Source organism: Solanum stenotomum, chromosome 8 (assembly GCF_019186545.1).
Source record: "Solanum stenotomum isolate F172 chromosome 8, ASM1918654v1, whole genome shotgun sequence".
Taxonomy (NCBI): Eukaryota; Viridiplantae; Streptophyta; class Magnoliopsida; order Solanales; family Solanaceae; genus Solanum; species Solanum stenotomum.
Genome location: NC_064289.1, coordinates 49,657,482 through 49,678,484, shown reverse-complemented (window position 1 = coordinate 49,678,484; position 21,003 = coordinate 49,657,482). Strand labels below are relative to the sequence as shown.

Below are 21,003 nucleotides of genomic sequence, written 5' to 3'. Positions count from 1 at the left end.
TTATGCGAAGGTTACAATCTTTATAAAATCTCTTAAAAAAGATATGTAATCCCCAGATTCTTCTTTCACGGATGTTCTTGATTTGACGAAATACTTGCGGCTCAACACTTGGAGCGAAGACTTCTTTGTATGCGGAAGAATTGCAGATCACCCTGAAGAGCAACTATGTATTTCTGTGTATGTGTGTGTCTTCTGGTCTTATGAAGACCTCTTTATATAGGCTTGAGCTAGGGCTTTAGGGGTATTTTGGTTCGAGCAATTTTGACCCCTGACATGAGTTAGACTCATCTTGTCAACTTAATGGACTTGGCCCAAATGTAATTTGGATTTGATTTAATTCATATAATTTTGACTTAAATATTAATCCGACTTTATTAACCAGTAATTTGACTTGATCAACGTATCATGAAATTAAGATTTAATCCAAATTTAGTATGAATTTATCAATAAAATTTCACTGTCTGCACTTAATAAACATTAGAATAAATCATATCATTCTTTACAAATTAAAGTGATAAAAGATGAATAAAAGTTATGGCTAATGAATCTCCCGATGAATGCCCCTTCCCAAAAAGTTATCAATAGAATGACCTTGTTCGTCGGCGGCCAGATCCCTCCGGGGGCTGGTTTGCACTAGTACTGATTCCATAATCCCTAATCTGCCTCTTGAGAAATCTTATGTTGATTCTATGACTGTGAGAGAGGAGAAAAATTCACATGATCATGAATCCTTACGGAGGGATATCAGTTTGGTAGGGGGAATTCCTTAAGTAAAATGGACGGAGGAAGAAGTAGAAAGAATGAACCACATTGAAGACCTCCAATATGCAGTGATTGGAAAGTTCACATATGAGTGGTCTGATCTTGAAGAATTAAGGAAAATCATTCCTAGCTAATGCAAGGTGAAAGGAGGGTGTCAGATTGGCTTATTTCGGAGTAAACACATTCTTATTCGTCTGGACCTACATGAAGATTTTGTTAACCTTATCTCTAAGAGAGCTTTCTATATCACGTGTAAGAATGGGTACTCGTATTTGATGTGTACTCTGATCTATGACTCTAGATTTAGAGTTAATGAAGAAACATCAATGGCCATGTCATGGATAACTTTTCCAAACTTATTACCCACGTTCTTTGTCAAAGAGTGTCTTTTCTCCCTAGCGTCGACAGTAGGAAAACCTATTCATCTAGATCAAGCAACTATAAACAAGACAAGGCCTAGTTGTGCATGTGTGAAGGTGTTGGTAGATCTTAAAGGTTCTTTTCCTAAAGTTGTACAAATGAACATAGAGAATGTGGAGACAGGAGAAATAAGGACTAATATGATTGCAATTCAGTATGATTATGTCCCTAAATATTGTCTTGAATGCAAGATGCAAGGGCATAACAAAGAGAATTGTAAAGTGATCAATTACAGGAGTATTGGAGAGAAAAATACGCAACAGATGCAGGACAAAGCACAATTCAAACAAGCGCTGCAAGCTGCAAAAGGTTAAACACTTCAAAAAGGAGGAGCCATAATACTTTCAAGTGGGAAAGTAGTCGGGGACCCTGGTAAGTGGAAGGTGGTGAGGGATAAAAGGGGAAAACGAATATCTCACCTCAGTTAACCACCGTGGTGGAGAATAAATTTGAGGCTCTTGCTCAAGATGAGAACACAATGACATGCACCAGTACTTCAAACACTAATGTTATAGAAAATAATGATACAAGGGATAAAGGGAACCCATCTCAAGATAAAAGGGTAGAGGATATAAGTTCAACCGAGGAGTGGGTCACAAAAGCATTCGGGTCTGTCTTGCAAGGTGATGATCAACAGTCTGATACTCATACAATTAGTGGCTCTGCAAAGAGCGATGGTAATGAGTCTACTCAGATAAGCAAGGAACCTGCATTAGATGAGAAAGAAATATCTCAAAGAAGTAAAGTAATGAGCAATGGTGACAACACATAACATAGAAGACGGGGAAAATAGATTGGATATGAATAAATGTAATGAGAAGCATAAAAATCAGAAAGAAGAAGAAATACAAATTGTAGATTTAGCTACGACTTCTTCCGATTTGAATGTTAAAAGTCCAGAGAAGCATGGAGAGATACATACTACTGATGTGAGCAAAATGAAGACATGGATAATGTAGTGATATCAAGTAATTCTCCAGATAAGAATTACACTAGTCCATAGAAGCATGGTATAGAGCATACTAGTACTGAACAACAACATGAATCCAATATGACTAAATTCTCCAAAAGTGTCAACAGTGAGAATATAGCAGTTGCAGTTCAGGGTAGCAACAATAGTACTACTGTTACAATGAGGAAAAATCATGAAATTATGATGGGTGATAATATGGCAGTAGTGGTAGTACCCACAACATTGCAGTCTGATGAATACCAAGTAGTGAGGGTCCATTCTGATTCACCAAATAGTACTTTGCATGACATTCTAATTCATAAGGATGCAAATTTAGAGCCAAAGGATCTAGCAGAGATTAAGGGGATTGAATGTGCTACATTTTCATAATTAAATGAAGAGCATATTTATAATGATGCAGATATTTCTCCAAGGGTAATGAAGTCTGTTAAGTCAGATAGAAATGACATGAAACAAGGTGATGGTGAATCAGCCCAACCTTTTCGAGTCCAACCAAGAAGACAGGTTATATCCCAATATTAAAAATATAAATGAAGGCTCTAATATGGAATATTAGATCAGTCAGGTCTCAACATGCATTTCCAAGAGTACAAATGTTACATAACTTTCACAAGTTCGCATTAGTTGCTCTTTTGGAGCCTTTTCAGCCTGTTACATGCATCAATAGATATAAAAGGAGACTAAGAATGCCTATGGTAACTCATAACATCAATGGAAAGATATGTGTGTTCACTAATGATGGATATGATGTTACAGTAGTGAATAACACTTAGCAGCAACTCATTGTTCTGTTGATTGATCAGAATTCAACACTTAGCTTTTATGCAACTTTTGTATATGCTAAGTGTGATAGTACCCAAAGACTGGAGGTTTGGAATGATTTATATCAACTATCTGGTGGAATGGATTGACCATGGTTAATTGGAGGTGACTTCAATGTTGTACTCAGTAGGGAAGAAAAGATAGGAGGTCTACCTGTTGTGGCTGCTGATTATGAAGACTTGAAGACTTGTATAGAGTCTTGTGATCTTTTCCAAGTGCAGTTTAAGGGAAGTCCATTTACCTGGTGGAATGGTAGGTCCGGCAATGATTGTATTTTTGAAAGGTTGGACAGAATTATGGTAAACAGTGACTTTCAGAACATGTTTTCTCATTTGGAGGTTGAACACTTGTCAAGAACAGGATCTAATCATGCCCCCATGCTTCTTACTTGTGAAGACATAATTAACAGTAAAAGGAAACCTTTTAAGTTTCTAAAATTTTGGACAGAGCATAAAACTTTCAAAGATGTGGTTAGGTTGAATTGGGACTGTACTACCTCTTCTAATCCTTTTTTAGATTTTAAGAGGAAGATTAAAAAGGTAAAAATGGCCCTTTCCATTTGGAGCAAGGAAACATTTGGGAACATATTTCAGCAACTCATCATTAGAGAAGAGGTAGCATGAATTAAGGAGAAATTGTTTGAGGAAGCTCCCACAGGTGAGAATAGAAATATTATGCAGAGAGCCATAGTTGAATATAATAAATATCTTTATTTAGAAGAAATGTATTGGCAACAAAAGGCTGGTTATGATTGGTTTGAAAGTGGAGATAGGAACACAAAATTCTTTCATAGTTTGGTTAAAGGAATGAGACAAAAAATGAAAGTAGCTAGAATTCAAAACTATCAGGGTTCATAGTTAGAGGAGGAAAAAGATATAGCAGCTGAAGCAGTAATGCATTTTTAGAATCAGTTTAAGCAAGAAAGGGATGCTACTAGTTTTCCCTTACCATCTCATATTCCAAAATTAATATCTGATGAAGAGAATACAACTTTGGGGGTCATTCCAGATGGTGAAGAGGTGAAGAATGTTGTGTTCAAACTTAACGGTGATAGTTCTGGTGGTCCTGATGGTCTTACAGGCAGATTCTATCAAGTTTGCTGGGATATTGTAGGTTCAGATATCATAAGAATGGTGCAGAAGTTCTTTGCTGGTAACACTCTTCCCAAATCTATTACACATACTAATTTGGTCCTCATACGTAAGAAGGATAATGTTCAATCCTTCTCAGATATGAGACCTATTAGTTTGAGTAATTTTGTTAATAAGATTCTTTCTAGAATCATTCATGATAGACTTGAGAATATTCTCCCTAATTTGATATCTTCTAATCAGTCCAGTTTTGTCAAAGGGAGAAGTGTTATTGAAAATGTCCTCCTAGCTCAGGAGTTGATAATAGACATCACCTAAAGAGGAAAGCCTACTAATGTTGTCATAAAGCTAGACATGGCTAAAGCATATGATAGAGTATCATGGTTTTTCCTTATGAAGGTTCTAAGGAAGATGGGTTTCTCTGACAGATTTGTAGATATGGTTTGGAGGCTAATTTCTAATAATTACTACTTGGTATTGTTGAATGGCCAGTCTTATGGGTTTTTTCACTCTACTAGGGGAGTGAAGTAGGGAGATCCTTTATCGCCAACCCTTTTTATTTTATCAGTAGAGGTTCTATTTAGAGCTCTTAATTCCTTATTTGATGATCCTCAATTTGTAGGATATGGGATGCCTAAGTGGAGTAGTAATCTTAATCATTTAGCATACACAGATGATATAATTATTTTCTCTTCATCTCATGAATATTCTTTGGAGAAAATCATGGCTGTCTTGCAGGACTATGAGAGGCAATCTGGTCAATAGGTGAACAAAGATAAGAGTTTTTACTATTTGCACCAAAATGTAGCTGTTGCGATTTCATCTCATGTGGAACAATGTACAGGAATGAGTAAAGGCTCTTTTCCTATGAAGTATTTAGGTTGTCCTATCACATACTCGAGGAAAAGGAAAGAACACTATATAGAGTTATTTGATAGAGTAAGAGGGAAACTACAATCATGGAAAGGAAATATGCTCTCATTTGGTGGTAAAAAAGTTCTTCTTACTAGTGTTCTTCAAAGTATCCCCATTTATGTTCTCTCTGCTATCACTCCTCCTAAATGTGTTATTAAAGAATTACATAAGATATTTGATAAATTTTTCTGGAGTAATAAGGAATCTGCTAGAAGTAAGCATTGGGCTAATTGGGTTAACGTTTATTTGCCAATAGAAGGAGGACTAGGATTCAGATCTATGTTTGAAGTTTCTAAGGCCATGTATGCTAAACTATGGTGGAGATTTAGGACTCAAAATACTTTATGGTCTAACTTCTTATGGAATAAATATTGTAAGAAACAAATCCCTTCTTTGGTACAATGTAAAGGGGGTTCTCAAGTTTGGAAACACATGTTGGAGAATAGAAAGGAATTAGAGCAACACTTGTGGTGGGAACCTAGAGGGGGCACTTCTAATATTTGGTATGACAACTGGACCAATCTTGGTCCCTTATATTTGCACCATTCTAATGTGCATACTTGTCATCCTATGAGAGACGTTGGAGAGTTCTTAACAGAAGAGGGTTGGAGTTTTGATGCTTTACAAGATGCTTTACCTGAGTTTGTTGTGGAGCATATTAAGCTTAATATGTTTTTTGTGCAGCCAAGTGATCAGAGTGATAAAACTTGGTGGACTAAATCGAGTACAGGGAAGTGTAGTGTCAAAAGTGCTTAGGAGTTATTGAGACAAAAAGCTGAGAAGAATGAGGACTTGAAACTATTATGGATTAAAGGATTACCATTCAAATTATCCTTTCTAGCTTGGAGAATTTGGAATGGTAAAGTTCCAGTTGCAAGTTTAATGCACTTTTGGAATTCTACCATATTTGATAATTGCATGTGTTGTTCTATTCCGGTAGAGGAGACTATAGAACATCTTTTTCTAACAGGTGAGGTTGCTGCCAGAATTTGGAATCATTATTTCAGAGCTGCTAGTCTCCTAGGACCTATGCTTAATTTGAAGCAGACTATGAGAAGGTCGTGGTCTTCAGAAGGTAGCTATAGAATTCAAGTGATTTTTCAAGTTGTGCCCATTGTCATTTTGTGGTGCCTGTGGAAGAGAAGAAATGCTATTTTACATGGTGGGGCATTCTCAGAAAGTAAGGTTATTTGGGAGATTAATGACATTATTCTAAAGGTGATTAAAATCAGATTCAAAAGAGATTTTGAAAGAAACAATTGGCCAGATATAATTATTGAGTTACAAAGGCACAATAGTTCCTATAACATTAATATTGTGAGATGGATTCCTCCCCTATTAATTGGGTTAAATGTAATACTGATGGAGCATCTAGGGGTAATCCAGGACCTAGTTCTGCAACCTTTTGTATTAGGGATTACTCTGGTTCACTAGTTGTGGCGAAGGGTTTCAAAATACATAATACCTTTAATCTGGTAGTTGAAGCAAGGGCTATTAGAGAAGGGTTGTTTTTTTTTGTAAGGAGCATCTGTTTTCACATGTCATTATTGAAACAGATTTTATGGCCATGGTACAAATTTTGGAAAGAGGGTGGAATGTCCCTTGGAGTGTGACTTTGGAGGTCAATTCCATAAACTACTTGAGAAGATCCTTATCGGCGCGTGTACAACACATCTTTCGAGAAGGAAATACTCTTGCGGATTATTTTGCTAACCTAGTTTTTGATTTTGCAGGTGTTTATCACTTTAGACATTCCTATGGAAGGACGAAGAATCCTAAACTTGGATAAAAGCGGAACTCCTCACATAAGAAAAAGACAAATGAGTTGAATCTATACAACTTTTATTGGTAGGTTCAATAAAATACAATTCACTGCACGAAGGTTCAACATAAGGTCTATCAATCTCATTTCAAGTTAGAAAAGCAGGATCAGAATTAGACAAGCAGGGAAGTCTAGTGTATCATCATATTTTGCCAATGTAGTTCGAGTAATAATGAGCACAATGTATTCGAACAAGAGAATAGTTACCATTATGCTTATGATGTCTGAAGTATGTTCGATTGGTAAGTATATCATGCACCTGGTGAGAGCTTGAGGTGTTGAAATGGTATGCTGCCAAGACACATGAGTTACTGGTAGAATTTGTTCTTGTCTAAATACTTAGCGTGCATTCACGTTTCATTTGTCAATCTTAGAATAAGTAAGGTTACAATTTTCGTCTTAAGATGGTGGTATTAACCCAAATGGGTTCAACCCATTAAAGGCGAGAATTAAAAACTTAATTTGTTCTAAAGATGAGAGGAATACCTTGATGGTTACAGTGGTTTCATTTGAAGTTGCTAATCGAGCTGCACATCTCCAAGCTAAGCTGATGAGGAACCAGATGTTAAGGGGATTTATGTGGCTTAGTCATTCAAGATAAAGATCTGGTACATGCGGCAAAGTGAAGGAGATGATAGCATAGAAGAATTACCTGGTAGGTGTGGCGAGGTGCAGGAGATACAACAGACGAGAGTTGCTGAACGATTCCTACGGCTCAGAAATTTGCTCCTGGTGTTTTTTTTCTTCTTCTCTTGTTTGAGGTGGAAAAACACACACTCCCAATAGAAGAAGAATCAGAAATTGGGGTCTCTCTAGTGATGGTTCTCCAGCTACGTTGAGTTTTGATAGACACATCAATGGCTGATTGGACGTATTGAGATGGTGTTCGTGAAATTCTACTTTTCAGCTACAATTTGTGTCTTTTCAGCTGACCTTCCATTATATTTTTATTAGTTCCAAGTTTTGAGCTTATGGACCGGGTCATTTTTGGATCCACTCTTGTTTATACTTTCCCTTATTTATTAATATAATAAAATGGGCCAGGAGCCCTCCTTTAATTTAAAAATAAAATAAAATAATGAGTTTTTATTTAAAAAAAAAGAAAAGAAAAAAGTTATGGCTATACATTTTGTCTTATGTATATATCAAAATCAAGAGACCAATTTTGTATAATAAGCAAACAGAAAATAACTACAAGTGATTTACATACCTGATGAGGAATTGCATTACCTCAAATAAAGAATCAAGAGGTATCCAACAAAAAAATTAACATGATGTATATTACAGTAATTTAAGGCACACATTATTAAATTGACATGCAAAGCTAATCCACAACCTTGTAACAAATTAAAGGAGGAAAAGTGTAAAAAATGTCCATAAACAATATTGAAATGAATAAAAATGTTTCCCGTTTATAATTTGGCCAAAAAATGTCTTTGTCGTTAATACTTGGTTCAAAAATGTCCTTGCAGTCAATAATTTGGTCCAGAAATGCCCTTATAGTTACTAAATGGGTCAAAAATGCTATTTTCCGAATAAATATATTATTTCTTTTCTTTTTAAACACATCCTCTTCCTAATTAAAATATTATTAAAGACTTCTATTCTTATTTTTTTTTTAAAAAAAAACCTCTTTAACAGATTAAAATGTAGGAAGTATTTTTTTTCTTCTTAATCTCATTTTATCAATTAAAATAGAATAACTTCATATACCCCTATACACACACATATATATATATACACACACACACACATATATATCCATAATTAATTTTTATTTATATAACGATAAAAATAATTGTAATAAAATAAGAAATATTTTTATTTTTTCTGAATTGAAGTAGGATAAACATTTGCTAATTTTAAAAATATTATTTGAAAAAGAATGTGTTGAAAAAAAATATTTATTTGAAAATGGAGTATTTTTGACCCATTAAATAACAATAAAGAACTTTTTTGTTCTTTGTTTTAGTTCTTACTAATCTATTGAATTAGAACTCTCACCAATGACATTAATTTGGAAATGGAACTAAAATGCTTGAGACAAAGAAGTGCAGAGGATGTTGAGACAATTGTTGTAAGTTACTCTTTATAGAAGACTTTTAGAATTAATATATTCTTTTCTGTTAAAAATGAATATGTTTGTTATAAGAGGTATAAATATTTGATTTTAATAAGACATATTTGTTTATGACAATTTATCAACGGAAAAAATATTTTCAAATAGCACCAATTTTGTTATGATTGAAATTTTCTTCTATATGTAATCGCCTTGTTCACCTTTTTCTTCGTCTCACTTTTTAATATACATATATGTGATGACATAAGTACTGATTCATTCGTAATGTTTAACCAAAATTATATGCATATTATAGTTCCTATCCTTGTCGACATCAAAATTGATGGCAAAAAATTTAGAGATGCTTTTACTTGGAACTCAAATGAGGGGGGAGGTCCCTATCCTAATTTGGAAAATTGGTTATACCTATTTAAGCGGCTAAGTGAAGGGATCTTCATTTTTTATTAATTTGCTATAATTGGTTAAATGTTGTCATGTTATGTAATACGTGCAAATATCCCTAATAATTGTAATTACAATTTTAAAATCAATTATCATTAGATATATTTTTTTTCAATTTCTAATATTTAAAATTGAGACTTTTGATTAAAGAGGAAAGATAATCAAATTAAAACAATTGATTTGAACGTGATCTTTAACTTATTTTTCAATAGTGAATAAAACAATTAAATTATGTGCCTGTCTTGTCCAATCACTTTGTTTAGCCACGTCCACACTTAGGAAACAGTTGAGAGATGCATTAACTGTTGACTTTAAATATGTCAGATAAGTCATGCTTCAATTTTGGACTCCACATAATTGGAGAACAATTACTAGAAACTAAAAATATTGAACTAGTCATAGATGCAAATGACCCTTTCTTTCAACAAATGTGATGCTTCTTTTAAAAAAAGGACTACAAATTTGGAATTGGTATACATAGACTATTGTCACGTCCTTAGTCTTTTATGAAGCGCATGTGTGACACTTACAATTTGCTCACGTTCTTGCACTACTTGCTCACAATCTTGCTATGACAAGTCAGTCTAAAACTCTATGAATCGCTGAATCAATCTAATACCACCACTGCCATTAAAATACGCCAATGAAAGCACCTATATAACGAACTCAAATTCCTCACTATATTAATAAGATAATTGGAATGTAATTGCAACTTTAGAATTGTAATTGCAATACTCAAACACCTATATTACAATGGAAATGCTGATATAACAAGTAACTAAGATAGAGATTAAGAATTGAGATGAGAAGCTTAGATTCTAGAAGAAGAAGAAGAGAGGAATAGCCGTTCTTCTTCAATATGCATAACCCCTGAATCACTGATCACTACCCCTTTTGATGGAAACTATTTTCACACCCACTACTCGATCAGGATTCAAAATTATCCGACCCTATTGCTTTTTATCAGCCCAATAACTCTTGTCAGCAAAATAACTATTCGTGTGACCTGGACATCGTGTACTTGATTCATAACAACTTCATATCATAAAATTTATAACTTTAATCAATAAATTACGTAGCGCATACCAAATAACCCCTTTAATAAGTTGATTATAGAGGCTCACTTAGCTTATCGAATGGTTCTAATTATCATTGATGTGTCATCCTAGATTTGTGTATATGATTCAATAAAGTCTTGCTAATAAAAATATTATTTTTCTGACTCATTCTTCCTTCTCTTAAGTAAAAATTATACGAACAAACCTTCATTCTTCATTTGACTCAAATTATACAACATTATTTTTAACTATAGTCATTACTTGTTATAATGCTACTAGTATTTTAATATCAAGGATTAATATTTTTTCTACTTGTTAGTGCAATGGATTATTTTATCTCTAGAGGAGACCAATATTATATAAAAAATTACCAATAAATTTCAATATTAGAAGTTATGGTAGGATGTCAATTCATAATGAGTATTTAATTGTACGATGTAAACGTGTATGAATAAGAAATCAATAAATTAGAATTATCTTCTAATGTAATGTGATGTGTTGTGCTGGTGAGTGAGCATAAGTCGCCTTGGTCCACAGTCCACACAAATTGAGTCCAAAAACTAGGCACGCTTGGTTGTATTATAAACAAATAGATTTAAATTAATATTATTTATGAAATTACAATATATATATATAAATTTTTTTTTTGTCCAAATATGACTTCAACTTAAAAATATCTTTCTTCAAATTTAACTTCAAAAAGACTATTCTTTTCCATATCTCAATCATATCATCAATGTCCAAACAACTACTTAGGTTCATTTGACATGAGTTATTTTTTCCCTTTTAAAAAAAGTATTTCTAAATTATTGTTTGGTTATACATTATAATGAATTTGGAAGATAATTCTAAATACGCCAAACTAGTTTTAAAAAAAAAATTACTCATGAAATATGAAATGCATGTCCAAATATAATTTCAGTTTTTAAATGTCATTTGATTTATTTTCAAACTGTAACATAACAACAATAACAACAACATATTCAATACTCCCTCTGTTCCTAAATACTTATCCACTTTTCCTTTTTTAGTTGTCACTGATTACTTGTTCATTTCGACAAATCAAGAAAAGACAATTTTTTTTGCCTATTATACCCTCAATTAATTACTTTGAAAAAGGTAGAACTTCTTGAAAATCTTAAAATTTTAATATCTACTTCATAATTAATAGAGGTAAAAATGGTAAATTCACTATGTCAATAATTATATTCTTAATAGATGTGTCAATTCAAAAGTGGACAAGTAATTAAGGACAAATGGAGTATAACCTTAGTGCAACATAATAATAACAACAATATATTCAATATAATCTTACAAGTGAAGTTTAGAAAAAAAAAATATATGCCAATCTAGATAGGGTAAGTACTTTTGATAGATCTTTAATTCAAAACTGTTACATAGTAATTGCAAATTATATTAAATAAAATTTTGGTAGAATTTTTTTATTTAATTTCTATTCAGTGTTTGTTACTTGTATTAGAATCCAACTAAATTTAAATTTGTATAAAAACCCCACATTCCATAACAGATGAACTTGAACAACAAAATTTGTTTAAGAATGAAGAAATATTTACGACTTGACATTCATTTATACTGAAACCATTGAATTCATTAGATACCAATTCCTATCTCAAAAACGCATTTCTTGAACAACAAACAACCAATTCAGATATTCACGATCAAGAAATACTGTATTCTCTTTTGGAAAGGCCCTGAAAGGAGAAGGAAGACTGAAATGCCAACATACGTCTACTATATTGAATTTACCCAATAGTCCCCATTTTGGAAACGTTTCGTGCCAAAGTCACTGAATGGATAAGTCAATCAAAAAAAAAATCGACTAGAACAAGGTGATTACCAAAAGGAATTACTGAATAACTTAGAAAGATAGATATTGCCCATCCCTGGCGTTGGCGTGACAGAAAGAGTGGCCAAACAAGAAGCAAAAAGGGTGAATAGCAAAGAGTTGACTTGGCGGCTAATATAATATGGAAAATAACGAGAAAAAGTGTAATGTATATTTGTTGAGTCAATGGTATTCACTACACCTAACGCGTTCTCTTCTTCTTTCCATCAAACTTCCTTCCTCCTTCCTTCCTGCAATTCCTCCATTGACCCATAGACACCATCTCCAATCAATCATATTATATATAGTCATATTTGATAATCTTGTGTAAATTAGGTTTTTACTAAATCTAGCAATAATGGTTGATGCTAATATGAGTGGTGCTCAATTCCCTGATTTTCCTAAAATTGTTACTCATGGTGGACAATATGTTCAGTATGACATTTTTGGTAATTACTTTGAGATTACCAACAAGTATAGACCTCCTATCATGCCTATTGGCCGTGGCGCTTATGGAATCGTCTGGTAACATATACCTTCCTTTTTTTTCCATTTTAATGTTATTTTTTCACAAAATTATGGGTTCAGATCTAATATTTATTGTGATTGTGTTGTTTTACTCACTTTCAATACTCTCTGTGTCGCAGTTTCTGTGAAAGTGTTTGATTGGGATATATACAGAGTAAAAGGAATACCTGTGGTCTTAAATGAGATAAATGACAAGTTTGTTGTTAATTGTTACTCCATTTGTACTAGTTTAAGTGTTTTAGTTTGATTGAATACGGGGTTTTAACTTTGAAGAAATAAAAAGAGATTTTTGGATATTGTGATCCTAAATAGAAAGTTGGAATTGGAGAACTTAATAGTATATATAGAAAAAAAGACATTCTTCTTGGTACAAACCAAAAATAAAAAAATGAGACACTTAATTGGGACGGAGGGAGTACTACATATGGAAATATGTCATTCTATTTTGAACGACTGAAAAAGGAAAGAGTGTCGTATAAATTAGGTTAAGTTGAATCCATTGCACTAGAGCTACGTCCATCATTGATTGTCAATAGCTCTTTCCATCAAGGCTAAAGCAAATGGAAAGAAATCTCATAGTTTTATCTATGTGCCACACCGTTGAGTTCCTTGAAGTTACTTTTTCTTGGGGATTTTCACCCTTTGTATTGACAATATAGTCTGAATCTAGTATATAAGTAGTAGTTGCACATGACATTGACATATTTAGTTCGTGTATTTGTTGACTTTAAATTTTGGATTTGCTACTACTCTTGAGTGACTAATTATGGTGCTTTTTGTGTCTATCTGTGTGAAGCTCTGTGTTTAATGCAGAGCTGAATGAGATGGTTGCAGTTAAGAAAATCGCCAATGCTTTTGATAATTACATGGATGCTAAGAGGACGCTCCGTGAAATTAAGCTTCTTCGCCATTTAGACCATGAAAATGTGAGTATCCTTGTGTAACTTTTTCACTTTGGCTATTGCTTTACAGACTAGTACTGTTTCACTCTTTTCCCCCTAGTATCAGGATATGTGTATAGTTGGGAGTAACTAGTTATCTGTATAGGAAAAGTGAGGTGAGTTATGATTAGTATTGGACTGAAATGAGCCTGAATACGGTGAATGAATATACAAGATTCATATAGTCGATCCCAACTGATCTCCCTCGCTGTAGTGAAATTTCCAAAAGCCGATAATAAACTATTCCTCTGGTTTTCAGCTGTAAAGTATCATGATTTTCCGGCTGTCTTAATACGCAAACTACCTACAATTGGACATAAAATTTTTACAATCACTATTACACTATGAAAAATTATATAGTACAAGTACCTCATACTTTTTGCTTATCAAGTAAATCAAAATTGCTATGCAGGTCATTGGTTTAAGAGATGTGATTCCTCCGCCCTTACGAAGGGAGTTTTCTGATGTATACATTGCTACTGAACTCATGGATACTGATCTTCACCAAATAATTCGATCGAACCAAGGTTTATCAGAGGATCATTGCCAGGTAAACCCACCCCCTGCTCACCCAAATGCTTTCATGGATACCGTCTTTATTGTTTCTCTAAATATTTTAAAAATGTTTCTTTTGCAGTACTTCATGTATCAGCTTCTCCGTGGGCTAAAGTACATACATTCAGCGCATGTTATTCATAGAGATCTCAAACCAAGTAACCTCTTGCTAAATGCAAATTGTGATCTTAAGATATGTGATTTTGGTCTTGCAAGGCCAAACCTAGAGAACGAGAATATGACAGAATATGTAGTAACCAGATGGTACAGGGCACCGGAGCTTTTGTTGAACTCTTCAGATTACACTGCTGCCATAGATGTTTGGTCTGTGGGTTGCATCTTCATGGAGCTTATGAATAGAAAACCTTTGTTTGCTGGAAAAGATCATGTACATCAAATACGCTTGCTAACTGAGGTAAAAACTGATTGATGAAATATATATATAACAGAATAGGATACACTTTTTTCATGTTTTTAGATGGAACGACACTTTACCATGTGGATTCTTGACTTGACATTATCTATTCGAGCTGTCCAAATGGGAAAATTTCCTTCCCTCCAAACAACCATTAACATGAGCTTATTTTAGACTGCAAATAATAACTTAGCATACCTTTCTGAGTGATTTTTGTGAGAAACAAATGCTCATTTCTGCCTTTATTTTTCTCAGCTTCTTGGCACTCCTACAGAATCTGATCTTAGCTTCCTCCGAAATGAAGATGCAAAAAGATATGTCAGGCAACTCCCACAACATCCACGCCAGCAGTTAGCAACAGTATTCCCTCATGTAAATCCATTAGCCATTGATCTTGTAGATAAGATGTTGACACTCGACCCTACTAGAAGAATTACAGGTAATTTTCCTATCTGCACTGCTATTTAAGATGGACTGGAAAGCTTGAAAGACCAACAATTTGACTCAAAAGAATCTCTTTTTGTAATAGCATCATAATATACCTTTTTTCTTGAATGTATTCACACTTTCAACTCATGGAGTCCATCTTGCCACCATATCTTCTTACTGAAACTTTCTTCCTTCTTGCATTAGTGTAATAAGAGGAGCTAACGCGACTGCAAGTCCCTTCGGGAAGAAAGACTTAATATAATATCAAGTTAATTAATTTGTGATTAAAAAAAGAAGGGGTTGATTAAGCACAATAGACTGTAAATCTATGGCAGTTACAGTCACTCCATTATGTTTATCGTCACTTATCTTTAGGAAAGCTTGTCATTCTTGCTTCCTCAGTAAAAAGAGTTCATTTTTGCATAAGCCTGCTTTTTAGCTCATTTTAGGCCAAATAACTTTTGGACAAGTCATTGACCTGCTTATTTATCAATTCAGCCCATTTTGACCCCCCCCACATTTGACACCCCTAGGCTACACTAAAGTAAGATTCTTGCTACAACATTTTCGATTCATTCTCTTTTAAGCTCATCGTGTGATATATTTGTCTTTGGTTGCAGTTGAGGAAGCATTAGCTCATCCATACCTCGCAAAGCTCCATGATGCCGCTGATGAACCAGTCTGCCCCGTCCCGTTCTCTTTCGACTTTGAGCAACAAGGGATAGGAGAAGAGCAGATTAAAGACATGATTTATCAAGAAGCCTTGGCGTTGAATCCTGAATATGCTTAAGCATAAGAGAAATCAGTTCTTCTCTTGCTTCCCTAGTGTGGATTTTCTTTCTTGGACCAGCCCTCTCAAAGTTTTTGTTCACAGGGTCAGTAGTAGTCCTTTGCAACTTTAATGTAAGGCAGCCTTCAATGTTCAGACATTTTTATATACCTTTCTTCTTTATTTTTTTTGTTAATTATGGTGGTGTTCGTGCTAGCTTGTGTGCATTCGACTATTCCATAGGATATATGCCATCTCCCACCAACAAAAACATTTATATGTCTTCCACTCATTCTTATGACTTGTATCTTGTGTTCTGTTTTCAGCTTATTGTAGCAACTATTTTTTGTTTAGTGTATCATGTTGTATTATGTACAGTATGTAGAAAATCTATCAAGAATCTATTTGTCATTTTGAAGATTTGAGTGTAATTTTCTGTGTTCAACTATTTGTGCATAAACTACTATGCTATTGGATTGGAGTAGTACTGGTGAGCTAGTGCTGTCGGCAATACACGTTGTAACTTCTCCACTAAACTAATAGGATTAAATGTACTGATCTGCTAGGATATCGATTGATTTGATATCAGATTAATAATTATCGAATTATGTATCAGATAAGTCTAAGAGAAAGTAAATTAAATCACAAACATATAATCCAACTTCGACTACGAGAATGGAAATTAAAAGAGAAAATTATGGAACAAGGCAAAAATGCCAAAATATTTATGAAAATTAGTTATAGATTAAAAAAATTACAAAAAACCATTATATATTATTTTTACGGAAAAGGCTCAAAAGTACCCCTAAACTATTGGAAATAGTTCATATTTACCCTTAAACTATATTCTGGCTCAAAACTACCCTTCTCGTCAAAGTATATATTGGGTCACACTTACCCTTCTAGTTAACAGACGTATGTTAAGTGCCACGTGGACGCCACATATTAGGGATCTTATTAGTCTACGTGGAAGTGGGAAATGTTTGGCGCTTATGTGGCATCCATGTGGTGTTCATGTGTCGTTCACGTGGCACTTAACATACTTCTGTTAACTAGAAGGGTAAGTGTGACCCAATACTTTGACGGAAAGGGTAGTTTTGAGCCGGAATATAGTTTAAGGGTAAAGATGAGCTATTTTCAATAGTTTAGGGGTACTTTTGAGCCTTTTCCGTTGTTTTTATAGCTCTCTCTCCGGCCAATAAGAAGAAATTCATACAATTATATTTGTATCAATTGTATCCAATCAAATATAGGTGATAGAATTGTATATTATATCAATTGTATTTGAAAAATTAAATTTGTATTCAATTATATTTTTATTCAGTATCAGTTATATTTGTATTCTGTACCACTTATAATTGTTATACATTATGTGTTCATCCTCTCTCCTCTCTCTCCCGATTGCGCTTTCCTCTCTCCTCCCTCTTTCGATCTCGCTCGCTTCTCTCCTCCTAATACGTATTGATTTTGATACAAATCGATTTGTATTTATATTTTTTTCTTCGAAATTCACGAAAAAATATAACGAATACAAATGCATAACAAATCAAAGTGTAACTGCGAACTATAATTATTAAAATTGTAGCTAAAGGAGTCCTATTAAGGCCTAATATTTGCTATTTATGAAAGTTTTCCTACTTTTATTTTATTACTATTTGTAACATATTTTTAATAGCTGATTACATACAGTAAAACCTCACTAAATTAATACTCGATTAATTAATAACCTCTCTACGATAATATTTTTCTTCGGTCCCGACTTGGGCCAATAGAAAAAATCACCCATTTCGGTAAGATAATATATTTTCTAAAACCCCCTATATAAATATATGGTTCCATTAATATTATAAATTAATAATTCATTATTAGTACAAATATATCTAAGACAATTTAGTGAAACATGATTCTATTGTGTTCTATTTTTTTTTTGTTAAAATTTAAATATTGTTGAAGCTCAGCTCTAACTTTTCTTATTGCATCCAAAAGTTTCGGCGTTGTCTTTTTGAACTGCACCATAAAATTGTGAAATGTTCTAAATGTAATAAGTGTTTCCTAACCGTAACTTGTTCCAAAGATATTGTATCATCTTCTACTTTATCATCAACATTATTTTTTTCAATGGTATCCACAATTTCTTCTAAGCTCTCGACCTATGAACATGTATCATTTTCATCCATCCAACAAGTTATTAACATCCATTTTATTGCTGTAACTGAGACCATTAATCATGATCTCAAGTTCATGAATGATGTTTTCACAAGTGAATTCATTTAAATTTTCTGAAATTTCATCCCCAAACGAATATTGAGATGTCAAAACACTTTTTAAATTAATAAATATTAATTTATTAATTAAAAATAATATCTCTATAAAATAATAATACTTCATAATCCCACCTATATTAATTTAGCGAGATTTTACTCTATCAAGAGAGTCCTTATTGGTAAAATGACAAACATTAGCTCATTTAGGAATTTTCCAACAAACATTTGAATTTTATGAAACATGACAAAGTGACAAACATTAGTTCTAAAAGTCATAAAAAAAAATGAAAGGATAAATCGATGTTGAAAAAAATGCGAAAGCACTAAAGTTGAAATGTAAAAAGAGAAAAGAAGATGTTGATACAAAACAAAAAAATATTAATAATGATAATGATTTTGTGGATGAGATATCTATTTCAAAGCCCAACATCTAAAATTATATAGGACAACAAAAATAGAGGAAGAGAAAATCAACTAATAAGGCTTGTGTAAGTGTTGATATTTATTGTGTATTGTATTGAATATGTTTATTGCTGATTACTTTTTGTGAGTTGGTTGTTTTGATTTTTTGATAGATATATTATCATAAGGGCGCATATTGTTGATTTGTACACTAATATGACATTTTTTATGATGTTAAATGTATTATATTTGAATACTATTTTTATTTAATTATGTAGTAGATTATAATAAATTTACTTGCTAGATTATTTATGTTACTTAATATATGCAAAATTGAAAATTGACTGGTCAAAGTTATTTTAGTAGTCAATGAAAGGCTTATACAAATTATGAGATGCTCCATAAATTAAATCTATATTTAGAACGCATATTTTGATTACTTCACTCATATTTCAAAAGTAAATACTCAATTGCAGCGTATTTTTGGCGTAATGATTTGAGAGACCTTTATTCGCTTGATTTGTCACTTAATTTTTACTCATAATTTTATTAACTAGACACTTAAACATAATGAAACTCAATCTTTTAAATTCTTTTCACATTTGATAGATGTACATGTGATACAAATGACTACCTACGTCATTTTACAATGCCACATAAGAAATTAAATATATAAAAAGTATTAAATCAAATATCCCCTTCCCCTTTTCCATTTTTTTTTTCTATTTTCTTCACTTCATTCAAAACTACTAGCAAAATAGATTTTTAAGATGTTTCAAATTATAAAATAAAAAAATAGCTGTAAAATTCACTGATTAAAAACACATAAAAGGAAAATTTATGGTGTTCTTCTATGTTAATACTTAATAGTATTCTTCGTTGATAGAGATTTTTTGTGTGTCTGTTTTCCTCTTATTTTTTTTAAATTTAGCTTTTGGGTGATATTAGTATTGTGTTTAAAATATATAATTGATTGTGTTGAAAGTTAAGAACTTTGTACAAACTGAATTTAATGAAGAGAAATAAAATTATTGTTTCCTCTAATTTTTTGTTTGTTCAAATAATTTCTATCCATAAAAGCTTTTGATTGCTTTTCTCAAGTATTGCTTGAAGCTTTAAGGTGGTGAAAATGGAGGAAGAACGAAGGCGTAAGGTGGAGTGGGGCAACGAAACAAGGGGTGTATGGGGTAAAGAAAACAACGATGTCAGTTTTTTATTTTTTTTGTTCTTTTAATTTAGTGTAAATTTCATATATGACATATATTATAGTACTATTTTTAAGGTATAACAGTAGATTTAAACTTTCAAGCTATAACATTAAAAATTTCAGGTTATAACAAGTTTAAAAAAAATGTTTTTATTAATTGGAAAATTTTTTAAAAATAAATAAAAAGATAAACGAAAATTTAAAAAAAATGGAATTAGAAATAATAAAGTAAAAAATTGAAATTGTGGGCTGTAATTTAATTTGAATTTATTGTAGATAATTAATGATTAGCATGAAATAAGGGATCCAAACTAATTAAGAATATTCAGTTTCCTTAATTCACTCTAATTTGTTACAATTAATTCAAAAATCTGATTTTAAAAATCAATTTCCATTTATTTAATAAATGATTAATCTATTTATGATTTTTTATTATTAATTAATTAATAATATTTAATTAATAAGGAAAAAATGAAGAAAAAAACGGAAATAGGGGTGTCAATTAAATTTGAATTAGTTTAAGATAATTATTAATTAGCATGAATTAAGGAATCTCAAACTAATTAAGAATATTCAAGTTTCCTTAATTCACTCTAATTTGTTAAAATTAATTCAAAAATCTGATTTTATCCATTTTTCTTCCACGTTTCTCTCTCTTCAATTTTCTTCCAGAAATTTTGTCACTGGTGACTAATTGAAGTTTTTTTTTGTTTGAAAAATTCTATTTTTTTTTGTGATGGACAACTACGTATCAATATTAATTAAACATGGTGGAAGATGGGATCCTTCAAGTTAGTATTTTTAATTGTTTACTATTTGTATTTGATCTAAGTGAAATGAAAAAAAAAATGAAACTGTAAATCATATTTTGTGATTTTTTTTTGTCCATCGTCACTATATTGAATGTGATATATGTTTTTGTATAAACAATACGTTTTGTTCATAATACGTATTAACTGTTGTGAAATGTATAATATTAGTGATTTTCTGTTTTTGTGATTGTTTTGTGTATTTTTTTTCTTAAAGTATAAAGTAATTGTATATTTATGAATGAATTTAATAGAATTATTGGAAATAAATTTGTAAGAAACTGTGTTTCGTAAGATGTAAAAAAAGTTATATGAATTTTTGACGAATTGTATAACAAGTGTTTTAAGTTGGTATTAAATTATAAATTTTAGTGTGTTATATTAGATGTTGTCATTTCTAAAGTAATTAGTGAGTTAGAAATGAATTATTTGGTACGATAAGATATAGATATTT

At 32.2% G+C, this 21,003-nt stretch overlaps 1 protein-coding gene and 1 long non-coding RNA gene across 3 annotated transcripts; one reads left to right on the top strand and one right to left on the bottom strand.

Annotated features, from left to right (window-relative positions):
• Nucleotides 1–636: 636 nt before the first annotated feature.
• Nucleotides 637–7,748, bottom strand: LOC125873408 (uncharacterized). Its single transcript, XR_007447206.1, has 4 exons — nt 7,458–7,748; nt 7,292–7,352; nt 7,013–7,174; nt 637–1,889 (listed from the first exon to the last, which is right to left on the bottom strand). It is a non-coding gene; the product is annotated as an uncharacterized LOC125873408 (long non-coding RNA).
• A 4,690-nt stretch (nt 7,749–12,438) lies between these two features.
• On the top strand, nt 12,439–16,435 carry LOC125872799 (mitogen-activated protein kinase 3-like). 2 transcript variants are annotated; one of them, XR_007447163.1, is made up of 7 exons: nt 12,439–12,755; nt 13,555–13,684; nt 14,112–14,249; nt 14,337–14,669; nt 14,925–15,108; nt 15,719–15,964; nt 16,025–16,435. XR_007447163.1 is itself a non-coding variant. In XM_049553590.1 (6 exons), exons 1-6 carry the CDS (start codon nt 12,589–12,591, stop codon nt 15,886–15,888), a joined length of 1,122 nt encoding a protein of 373 aa, XP_049409547.1. In that variant the 5' UTR covers nt 12,439–12,588; the 3' UTR covers nt 15,889–16,435. The 2 variants fall into 2 exon arrangements, 1 of the variants encoding a protein (XP_049409547.1); XM_049553590.1 differs by having other exon boundaries at nt 15,719–16,435.
• The last annotated feature ends 4,568 nt before the right edge of the window (nt 16,436–21,003 follow it).